This window comes from Sinocyclocheilus anshuiensis, unplaced genomic scaffold (genome assembly GCF_001515605.1).
Source record: "Sinocyclocheilus anshuiensis isolate Anshui unplaced genomic scaffold, SAMN03320099.WGS_v1.1 scaffold922, whole genome shotgun sequence".
Taxonomy (NCBI): domain Eukaryota; kingdom Metazoa; phylum Chordata; class Actinopteri; order Cypriniformes; family Cyprinidae; genus Sinocyclocheilus; species Sinocyclocheilus anshuiensis.
Genome location: NW_015539883.1, coordinates 121,361 through 132,986, shown reverse-complemented (window position 1 = coordinate 132,986; position 11,626 = coordinate 121,361). Strand labels below are relative to the sequence as shown.

General features: G+C 37.6%; 1 protein-coding gene across 1 annotated transcript in view; it reads left to right on the top strand.

Moving 5' to 3' along the window:
* Positions 1 to 11,301, top strand: part of LOC107685497 (neuronal acetylcholine receptor subunit alpha-9-like) — a 27,632-nt gene extending 16,331 nt beyond the window's left edge. The window contains exons 5-7 of the mRNA XM_016482095.1: positions 1,333 to 1,865; positions 4,237 to 4,499; positions 10,555 to 11,301. Of these exons, the coding sequence (XP_016337581.1) occupies positions 1,333 to 1,865; positions 4,237 to 4,499; positions 10,555 to 11,301 (1,543 nt within the window). The remainder of the gene's footprint in view (positions 1 to 1,332; positions 1,866 to 4,236; positions 4,500 to 10,554) is intronic.
* Positions 11,302 to 11,626: the final 325 nt, after the last annotated feature.

The window sequence follows — 11,626 nt, the reverse complement described above, 5'->3', positions numbered from 1 at the left end:
TGACAACAATATCACAAATTCTCCACAAATGTGGCTTGTATGGGAGGGTTGCATGATAAAGCCACTCCTCAAGAAAGGCCACATGCAGTTATGACTGAACTTTGCCAAAACACACCTAGAAGATTCTGAGGCAGATGAGACTAAAATTGAATTATTTGGCCTCAACACCAAACGATATGTCTGGTGGAAATCCAATCCAGCTCACCATCCAGATAACAGCATTCTTCCAGTAAAGCATGGAGTAACGCATCGGTTATATCCTGTTATGGGGTGTTTCTCTACAGCAGGGACTGGAGCACTTGTCAGGATAGAAGGAAAAATGGATGAGGCAAAATACCGTCAAATTCTTGTCCTCTGCCCTCTGCCAGAAAGATGTCAATGGGAAGAAGATTTACCTTCCAACATGACAATGACCCAAAGCATAAAGCAAAACTGATCACACAGTGGTTAAAGGAGAAAAGGGTGAATGTCCTTGCATGGCCTAGTAGGAGCCCAGACTTAAACCCCATTGAAAATCTGTGGAATGACTTGAAGACTGCAGTCCACAAATGGTCACCATCAAATTTAACTGAACTTGAGCAGTTCTGCAAAGAAGAGTGGGCAAATATTGCAAAGTCTAGATGTACAAAGTTAGTAGAGACATACCAACAGACTAAAGGTTGTAATTAAAGCAAAAGGGGTTCAACAAAATACTGACACAAGGGGGTGATTTTTTTCTGACATGTTGGTGTTATATCTTTCACTTGGATGTTATAAGTTGCACTGAGTAAATACTGCTGGATAAAACAAAATCTGTGTCTGTCTTCACTTCAGGCTGCCAAACAACAAAATGTGATTATTTTAAAGGGGGGTGATTCTTTTCTCTACCCACTGTATCTGTAAGTGTTCTCTAATTTTGATCAGAGTTCTTTTTCAAATAATTAATTTGAGTGTTTTTTTTTTTTGCTGTGCTTCAGAATCCAATTAATTTATGAAATATGCTTAAAAAACTGCCCTTCTACTCCTGTAAAGATAACTTCAAATAGGACTAAGCAGTGATATTGAAATTTAGGAAATTGTAGGTTGTTCTCTAATTTCGATCGATCTCCACTGTATATGTATAGTGGTTATATTGACCTGTTTGTCTTACATAATTGTGTATTTTATATTTTATTTTGTGTATTTACTGTTTTTGTCTGCACTGCAAAATGTAATATTTTAAATCAATCTTGTTTGTTTTCTTGTAAAAATAAATAAATATCCCTTCTACTCCTGTAAGGATAACTTCAAATAGGACTACTATATTGGTGACTATGTCAGTGATTTTATTGATTTTTACCTTCTGTCCTCCAGTGCAGATGACCATTTCTCCAGCTCTATGGAGACCAATGTGGTGATCCGCCATGATGGCCAGATTATGTGGGACAAGCCGGCAATAACCAAGAGCTCCTGCAAAGTAGATGTGTCTTACTTCCCTTTTGATGCACAGCAGTGCCGCCTCACCTTTGGCTCTTGGACCCACAATGGCAACCAAATGGATCTTCATAATGCCCTGGACAGTGCTGATCTGGCTGACTTTGTGGAGAACGTAGAGTGGGAGGTTCAGGGAATGCCTGCAAAGAAGAACATTATTCTCTATGGATGCTGCTCGGACCCCTATCCAGATATCACTTACACACTTCACCTGAAGAGAAGAGCTTCCTTTTACATCTTTAATCTGCTCATTCCCTGTATGATGATCTCCTTCTTGGCTCCGCTAGGCTTCTACCTTCCAGCCGACTCTGGAGAGAAAGTATCTTTAGGGGTCACAGTGTTACTAGCCCTTACCGTCTTCCAGCTTCTGGTTGCTGAGAGCATGCCTCCTTCAGAGAATGTGCCACTCATTGGTGAGATCAGTAGCTTTTATTCTACGTACAATTATATACTTATATTTTATTCTATTTATGATCATTAAGAATTTTATAATGACAGCTGTGGATAGTAACATATTTGTTTATTTCTTGAATTAAGTTGAAGTAAGCACAATCTAACTAAATTTAACAAGGTTTGTTATTAAAATATGGCGACCTGAAGATGACATGCCTCTGGGGAATTAGATATTTTGGCCATGAATTAAGAATTTGTTCACTCTTTTCATTACTCCCACAATGTATTATTACTAAAACGATGGAACGAATTAGTACAATAAGACCATGGTTTTGACCATGATTTATTTAAATAAGAAACACAATTGCAGGTGTCAATTTAAGTAGGGCTGTTATCAGGAATAGCCATTAGGTGCCAGTGTCTTTCCACATGCTTACACACACATATACACTCATCCCACGCAAGATTTGGAACAATAAAAATCCTCCAAAAGTTTCGTTTTAATTAATTTGCTCAAGCTCATTGCCAAATAATGTGTACCTTCAACATACTTTGTCCATGTCAAAAAGTCTGAGAGTCTTAAAAAAACACAAAAAAAATTCAGATTAGTTAAGGAAGTTTTGCATCATATACAGTGTGATATTTGGTTATCGAGATCTGGGAGCAACATAAAATTTTTCCGCTTGGGCGAGTGATTCTCAGATAGCTTTCTATGCACATGAAATCACCCACAGGCCAACAAACCAATGCGAACTGTCAACAATAATGACGAGTCATAGCAACAGAACACAGATGCCAAAGCTATGTGGATCAATGGAACCCATTACCTTGGTGTTGCTAGCACCATGCTCTACCAATTGTGCTGCAGGAACATAAACTGAAGCCAATTTGATCTCAATTAACATCATATAATGGACAATTATAACCATATTGTTCTATCACATCTGATTTGGCTGACTAAATCAGTTCTGGTACATTTATTTCCTACCCATAAAATTGGGCACATGTTGTATAAATGTTTAATCTTTATTCAGCACAACACCCCCTTGGATTCTTTTGGGGTGCAATTAAGTGGTTCACAAAAAAACAAAAAAAACAAAAAAAAAAACACTCCCACCCACAAGGCTCGAAATAAATAATTAAATTGTATGAGATGCAAATAAGCTGCTGGAGCTTTAGTAGAAAAAGGAATAAAAATGGGTCACGGTCAACAGGAAGGGACCCAGATGCAGAGTGAGTGAAACAAGATTTATTGAAGACAAGTTCACAGCACAGGGGTGGACAATCTTGGGACAGCTCCAACCAGCAGGGAGAGATCAATGCCCTGAGAGGTAGACAGTCTGGGGTACAGTCTCAGTCGTTGGTCAAATCGGGGCAGAAGGATGGTGAGAAAACCAGAGCAGAGAACGCAAGCAGAGTGAAGGGGCTCAAAGCAGGCAGCATCAGAGATTCGGTTCTCAGCACCAGGCTTGGTTGGCGGGCCGCCTTGGGGAACCAACAGGCAGGGAGTCTCAGGCTGGTAGAGCAGGACTGGAGGGAACACACAGCACGAACACACAAATACACAACAAAACACCACACAACACCACTACTCAGTGCAACACACAGAGAAACAACATTATGTACAAAAGAGGGAAAAATAAAAGTAAAACAAAACTAAACAAAAACATAATGGAAATATCTAAGTTTAGACTAAAAAATAACTAAAGTATAAAATCTAAACAGTTAAAGAGTAGAAACAAGACTGATGATCAACTAAATATGATATTACAAGTAAACACAAGCGCTATTAAAGAACAAAACCAAAAGATAGAAAATCAAGAACAAAAACTACAATAATGATGCACAATAACAGGGCAAGACTGGAATATAGAGCAGCAAGTCAGTAACTGTCTCTATGGCATATTATAAAGGGAGGAAAGTACACGAGGGCCAGGTGAGCACAATTACAGAAACGAGGACAAGACAAGGCCTAAACAAGTGGGTGTGACCAAGGGAAACAAGGAGGTGGGACCACAGGAACACATGGCAAGCATAAACAGAGACAAAGCAATGTGTGCAAACACAAGACAAACAAAGAAACATTAAACAAAGACAACACAGACAAAGCTGCCAGGGCAGAGCCCTGACACAATGCACCTGCCATGAGTTTTAATGAGCCTTCCTAATGAAACCGGGGCCGCCTGCAACTGTGCTGTTTATTAGCAAACTCACTATTGAAGTTGTAGCCCAGCCAGTGTTTAACACTGGAATACTTTACAGAAACTTTGATCTTGAGGTCAAATAATCAATGATTCTCAAGTTACATGCAGTTTTAAATATCTATTTATTGCTGATAGCTTTGGGAATGGATTCTGCTGTCTGTGTTCATCAATCCCAATGTTTCCACAGGGAAATATTACATAGCTACAATGACCATGATTACAGCTTCTACAGCCCTGACCATCTTCATTATGAACATCCACCACTGTGGACCAGAGGCTCAACCTGTTCCTGCATGGGCACGTCGCTTTATCCTGCAGTACTTGGCTCGAATTTGCTTTGTCTATGACATGGGAGAGAGCTGCCTGTCTGTGCACACAGACAAACCTGCGCAGAAGGGAAGCAACTACACTTTAAATGGCCAGGCTGAGGGTGAGGACTTCACTCTGAGGGTACGAGGCGTTTCAGCTGGTGAAGGGTGTTCACAGAAGATAAAAGATCAATTAAATGAAGATGTCAGTCCAACCTTATCACCATGGCAAGGAAAAGAGAGCCATTCTGGCTGGATAGATGGTACCTGTGTGGATATTGACCATGGAGAGGTTGCAGGAGCTACAGCAGAGACAGTGAGTGAGAGCGGAGCAACTGGGAAAGAATCAGCAAAGAAGAGGGAGATACTTGTTGAAAGTCAGTGTTTATTCCATCAGCAAAACATCCTGAGAAATATTGAGTACATCACTAACTTTTATCAAGAACAGAAGGCCACACAGAGACGAAATGGGGAGTGGCGGAAAGTTGCCAAAGTCATGGATCGCTTTTTTATGTGGATATTCTTCATCATGGTCTTCTTCATGAGTTTGCTTATTATAGGGAAAGCTGTCTGAATGTTTGATATGAAAGACACCAGGGCTCTTGTGCATAAACGTCTGTGCAGTTCTCATACTAATGATTTACATAAGCAAAAATGGAAATAAATAGGCATAATACGTCATGATGGTGATGGCACAGGCCAGACATACATACCGTGTCTCATCCATTCTTTTATCATTGTATTGTTCATGAATCCAGATTATTCTAAATGAGGGAGTGTGGGACAATAATTTGCAATTAACATTAATACATCTCTGTCATTCTCAAACCCAGCTGAATGCAATATTAAGAGTCTATAATACACAACATTTTTGCTACTCTGCAAGTGAGATGTATTGCAAGGTCAATCCAATTACTACTAATAATTAATGTATATAAATAATGATTTTAGCTTAATACTGTATATTAGCTTATTTTAGCTTTATAAGGCCACTAGGAATGTTTTTTTGTCTTTTTATCATAAATCTAGAATAAATTGAAGTTTAGTTAGGGCATCAGACACATTGTATGTAAAACTGGAAAAATTCTAAAGCATAATGGTAGAAGTTTAAAGTCTTTACAGACTAGCTCTCTACAGTATTTATTTATTTGCATTTGAAGACTCTTTAAGACCTGTGATTTTTGGTGCAGGACATTCGTTCATGAGGCCCCTGGACTGATCAGTCAGGTCACAAGGTCACAAAATAGGTAAATGATTTTTCAAAGTATCAATAGCATCAAACTAATGTACCACATTGTGTTTAGCCTACTGACTGTAGGAAAAATAGACCTAAGCCAAGCAAACAGCCAACCAGGATTTTTATGACATGGATGCACTCGGATTTTGTTAAATGTCCTTACTAATGTCTTTACCGCTGTCAATAGTTTAAAACAGGAATATTGCAGTATTAAACATGATGTTTGCAATGTAAAAAAAGATAGTAGAGAGGTGATACCTGCAGTATATGGGAAAAAGATGAATGGAAAGCTGTTGAATTCAGATCAGTATGACAAATGGAGCCAAACACACAACAACACTGACTGTTTCAGATATTGGCCTATCCTATATGGTTTTGTCTGTTAGTGCATGTGAATCATATACTACTACCTGATTTGTGTAAATATATAAATATAATGTATATAAGCATATTATATCGTATAATATCTAAATGTAATCTATAATATATAAATCATATTTAAATATTATAGGCCTACTGTATGCACTACTCTATGCACAATATTATTAAATGCTTACAGTATTTAATTGTTTAGTTACGCTTAGCCAGTGTCTTTGTGTCAGGCAGAGAGTGATTACTGAGATATTTGAATGAATCAAATGTTGTTTTTTATGAATCTGTAATAAATCTGCAAAAAAGAACCTTCATAGAGTGTAAATCCATCAAAATTCGTATTAAAGTGACAACAGAAGACACCACCTGGGAAAAATGTGGAAAATATAATCTCATACTTCCCACAAAAAGGACTGAACTAAATGCTCATCACCTTCAGTAATTTGCCCTCCATTTGCATTTCTCCTATTACTTCTACAGTCCCTTTTAGCATGGGTAACTGACCTTCAGTGGATCTGTAAGGCGGTGGTGGTATTTTAACTAACATTTCTTCTTTTTTCTTTGTTTCTTTATATGCTTCTTTCAATATTTTCCTTGCCTGTTTGATATTTTTTAGCATATCTTCTCCTTCTTTTTTAAACAGTGCCAGTACTTCTTTTTCTCTTTCTCTTTTTATTTCTCTTTTTTTCGTTTAGTACTTAGTCCTTTTATCTTATGATTTCTTTTTTTATCAAGGTTTCCATTTCCTCACACAATGATACATCAAATATTTCTTTTACTCTAATATAATTTAATCTTAATGATTATACTTTATTACTAATTTTTATTAATATATTGTTTTTTTTCTAAATGATATATTACTATATTACTTATATATATTTTAAATATCAAATGAATAAATAACATATATTATTCCTATTTTTTCTCAAATCTAATAGTCTATAAATAAATATATCATTAACTTTCTCTCAAGCATACCAGTGTGGCAGGAGGGGCGATTTTTCTTGCATCATTGTCCGCTGTCTTAACCTATTGCCAGCACCCCCTGGGCTATAAAAACGGGAACATATGTGCTACCTGGGATGCGTCACTTGATGGGCTGCCAGTGACCACCTCACCGTGTGTTGTGACTTGTCTTAGTGTGTGTGTGTGTGTGGGTGTGTGTGTGTACACGTGAAGTGCAGTGATTCACCTACAGGTGGTGTGGTCTGATTATCCGCCTCTATTGGTAAGTTCTGCTCCCTGGCCCTTGACTTGTTTTAAAACTTGGTGGTCCGTTGGGCTGGAAGTGTTTCAGTATTTTAACATTGTTTTTATTCAAGATTTGCCAATAAAGAGTTCATTTTTGTATTGTTACTCATGTCTCTGACTCTAATTGGTGATACGAATCTGTGTATGCCTCTGTAGGAGGTTTATTCTAATTCTTTGGGTGAAATTCCCATAGTGGCGTAGTCGGAGTGAGACTGATATCTTGTCCAATTCCCATTGTACTTAAAACAAAAATTCCTCTTTTGCCCTCGTACTCCTGCCACACCAGCAATGTGTCCTTATTAAGATATGTCTAAGCAAAGAGTCAGATGACACCACTTCAGTACGCCAGACAGAAAGAGTTTACGATCTCACGGTATCTCCGCTACCAGATCACTCACACAAGTGCGCACACACAAACAACATATATCTTTCTCTAGTCTTAAACCGTCTTCCAGGTTTTTACTAAAACTATGCTACTAATCTAAAACCATCTTCCAGGTTTTTACTAAAACTACTAAACTAAAACTATCTTCCAGGTTTTTACCAAAACTACTAATCTAAAACCATCTTCCAGGTTTTTACTAAAACTACTAAACTAAAACTATCTTCCAGGTTTTTACCAAAACTACTAATCTAAAACCATCTTCCAGGTTTTTACCAAAACTACTAATCTAAAACCATCTTCCAGGTTTTTACCAAAACTACTAATCTAAAACCATCTTCCAGGTTTTTACCAAAACTACTAATCTAAAACCATCTTCCAGGTTTTTACCAAAACTACTAATCTAAAACCATCTTCCAGGTTTTTACCAAAACTACTAATCTAAAACCATCTTCCAGGTTTTTACCAAAACTACTAATCTAAAACCATCTTCCAGGTTTTTACCAAAACTACTAATCTAAAACCATCTTCCAGGTTTTTACCAAAACTACTAATCTAAAACCATCTTCCAGGTTTTTACCAAAACTACTAATCTAAAACCATCTTCCAGGTTTTTACCAAAACTACTAATCTAAAACCATCTTCCAGGTTTTTACCAAAACTACTAATTTAAAACTATCTTCCAGGTTTTTACCAAAACTACTAATTTAAAACTATCTTCCAGGTTTTTACCAAAACTACTAAACTAAAACCATCTTCCAGGTTTTTACCAAAACTACTAAACTAAAACCATCTTCCAGGTTTTTACCAAAACTACTAAACTAAAACCATCTTCCAGGTTTTTACCAAAACTACTAAACTAAAACCATCTTCCAGGTTTTTACCAAAACTACTAAACTAAAACCATCTTCCAGGTTTTTACCAAAACTACTAAACTAAAACCATCTTCCAGGTTTTTACCAAAACTACTAAACTAAAACCATCTTCCAGGTTTTTACCAAAACTACTAAACTAAAACCATCTTCCAGGTTTTTACCAAAACTACTAAACTAAAACCATCTTCCAGGTTTTTACCAAAACTACTAAACTAAAACCATCTTCCAGGTTTTTACCAAAACTACTAAACTAAAACCATCTTCCAGGTTTTTACCAAAACTACTAAACTAAAACCATCTTCCAGGTTTTTACCAAAACTACTAAACTAAAACCATCTTCCAGGTTTTTACCAAAACTACTAAACTAAAACCATCTTCCAGGTTTTTACCAAAACTACTAAACTAAAACCATCTTCCAGGTTTTTACCAAAACTACTAAACTAAAACCATCTTCCAGGTTTTTACCAAAACTACTAAACTAAAACCATCTTCCAGGTTTTTACCAAAACTACTAAACTAAAACCATCTTCCAGGTTTTTACCAAAACTACTAAACTAAAACCATCTTCCAGGTTTTTACCAAAACTACTAAACTAAAACCATCTTCCAGGTTTTTACCAAAACTACTAAACTAAAACCATCTTCCAGGTTTTTACCAAAACTACTAAACTAAAACCATCTTCCAGGTTTTTACCAAAACTACTAAACTAAAACCATCTTCCAGGTTTTTACCAAAACTACTAAACTAAAACCATCTTCCAGGTTTTTACCAAAACTACTAAACTAAAACCATCTTCCAGGTTTTTACCAAAACTACTAAACTAAAACCATCTTCCAGGTTTTTACCAAAACTACTAAACTAAAACCATCTTCCAGGTTTTTACCAAAACTACTAAACTAAAACCATCTTCCAGGTTTTTACCAAAACTACTAAACTAAAACCATCTTCCAGGTTTTTACCAAAACTACTAAACTAAAACCATCTTCCAGGTTTTTACCAAAACTACTAAACTAAAACCATCTTCCAGGTTTTTACCAAAACTACTAAACTAAATAGACAGTCTGGGGTACAGTCTCAGTCGTTGGTCAAATCGGGGCAGAAGGATGGTGAGAAAACCAGAGCAGAGAACGCAAGCAGAGTGAAGGGGCTCAAAGCAGGCAGCATCAGAGATTCGGTTCTCAGCACCAGGCTTGGTTGGCGGGCCGCCTTGGGGAACCAACAGGCAGGGAGTCTCAGGCTGGTAGAGCAGGACTGGAGGGAACACACAGCACGAACACACACAAATACACAACAAGGCACCACTCAAGACCACACAACAACACTACTCAGCGCAACACACAGAGAAACAACATGTACAAAAGGGGGAAAAATAAAATAAAAAGTAAAGCAAAACTAAACTAAACAAAAACATAATGGAAATATCTAAGTTTAGACTAAAAAATAACTAAAGTATAAAATCTAAACAGTTAAAGAGTAGAAACAAGACTGATGATCAACTAAATATGATATTACAAGTAAACACAAGCGCTATTAAAGAACAAAACCAAAAGATAGAAAATCAAGAACAAAAACTACAATAATGATGCACAATAACAGGGCAAGACTGGAATATAGAGCAGCAAGTCAGTAACTGTCTCTATGGCATATTATAAAGGGAGGAAAGTACACGAGGGCCAGGTGAGCACAATTACAGAAACGAGGACAAGACAAGGCCTAAACAAGTGGGTGTGACCAAGGGAAACAAGGAGGTGGGACCACAGGAACACATGGCAAGCATAAACAGAGACAAAGCAATGTGTGCAAACACAAGACAAACAAAGAAACATTAAACAAAGACAACACAGACAAAGCTGCCAGGGCAGAGCCCTGACACAATGCACCTGCCATGAGTTTTAATGAGCCTTCCTAATGAAACCGGGGCCGCCTGCAACTGTGCTGTTTATTAGCAAACTCACTATTGAAGTTGTAGCCCAGCTAGTGTTTAACACTGGAATACTTTACAGAAACTTTGATCTTGAGGTCAAATAATCAATGATTCTCAAGTTACATGCAGTTTTAAATATCTATTTATTGCTGATAGCTTTGGGAATGGATTCTGCTGTCTGTGTTCATCAATCCCAATGTTTCCACAGGGAAATATTACATAGCTACAATGACCATGATTACAGCTTCTACAGCCCTGACCATCTTCATTATGAACATCCACCACTGTGGACCAGAGGCTCAACCTGTTCCTGCATGGGCACGTCGCTTTATCCTGCAGTACTTGGCTCGAATTTGCTTTGTCTATGACATGGGAGAGAGCTGCCTGTCTGTGCACACAGACAAACCTGCGCAGAAGGGAAGCAACTACACTTTAAATGGCCAGGCTGAGGGTGAGGACTTCACTCTGAGGGTACGAGGCGTTTCAGCTGGTGAAGGGTGTTCACAGAAGATAAAAGATCAATTAAATGAAGATGTCAGTCCAACCTTATCACCATGGCAAGGAAAAGAGAGCCATTCTGGCTGGATAGATGGTACCTGTGTGGATATTGACCATGGAGAGGTTGCAGGAGCTACAGCAGAGACAGTGAGTGAGAGCGGAGCAACTGGGAAAGAATCAGCAAAGAAGAGGGAGATACTTGTTGAAAGTCAGTGTTTATTCCATCAGCAAAACATCCTGAGAAATATTGAGTACATCACTAACTTTTATCAAGAACAGAAGGCCACACAGAGACGAAATGGGGAGTGGCGGAAAGTTGCCAAAGTCATGGATCGCTTTTTTATGTGGATATTCTTCATCATGGTCTTCTTCATGAGTTTGCTTATTATAGGGAAAGCTGTCTGAATGTTTGATATGAAAGACACCAGGGCTCTTGTGCATAAACGTCTGTGCAGTTCTCATACTAATGATTTACATAAGCAAAAATGGAAATAAATAGGCATAATACGTCATGATGGTGATGGCACAGGCCAGACATACATACCGTGTCTCATCCATTCTTTTATCATTGTATTGTTCATGAATCCAGATTATTCTAAATGAGGGAGTGTGGGACAATAATTTGCAATTAACATTAATACATCTCTGTCATTCTCAAACCCAGCTGAATGCAATATTAAGAGTCTATAATACACAACATTTTTGCTACTCTGCAAGTGAGATGTATTGC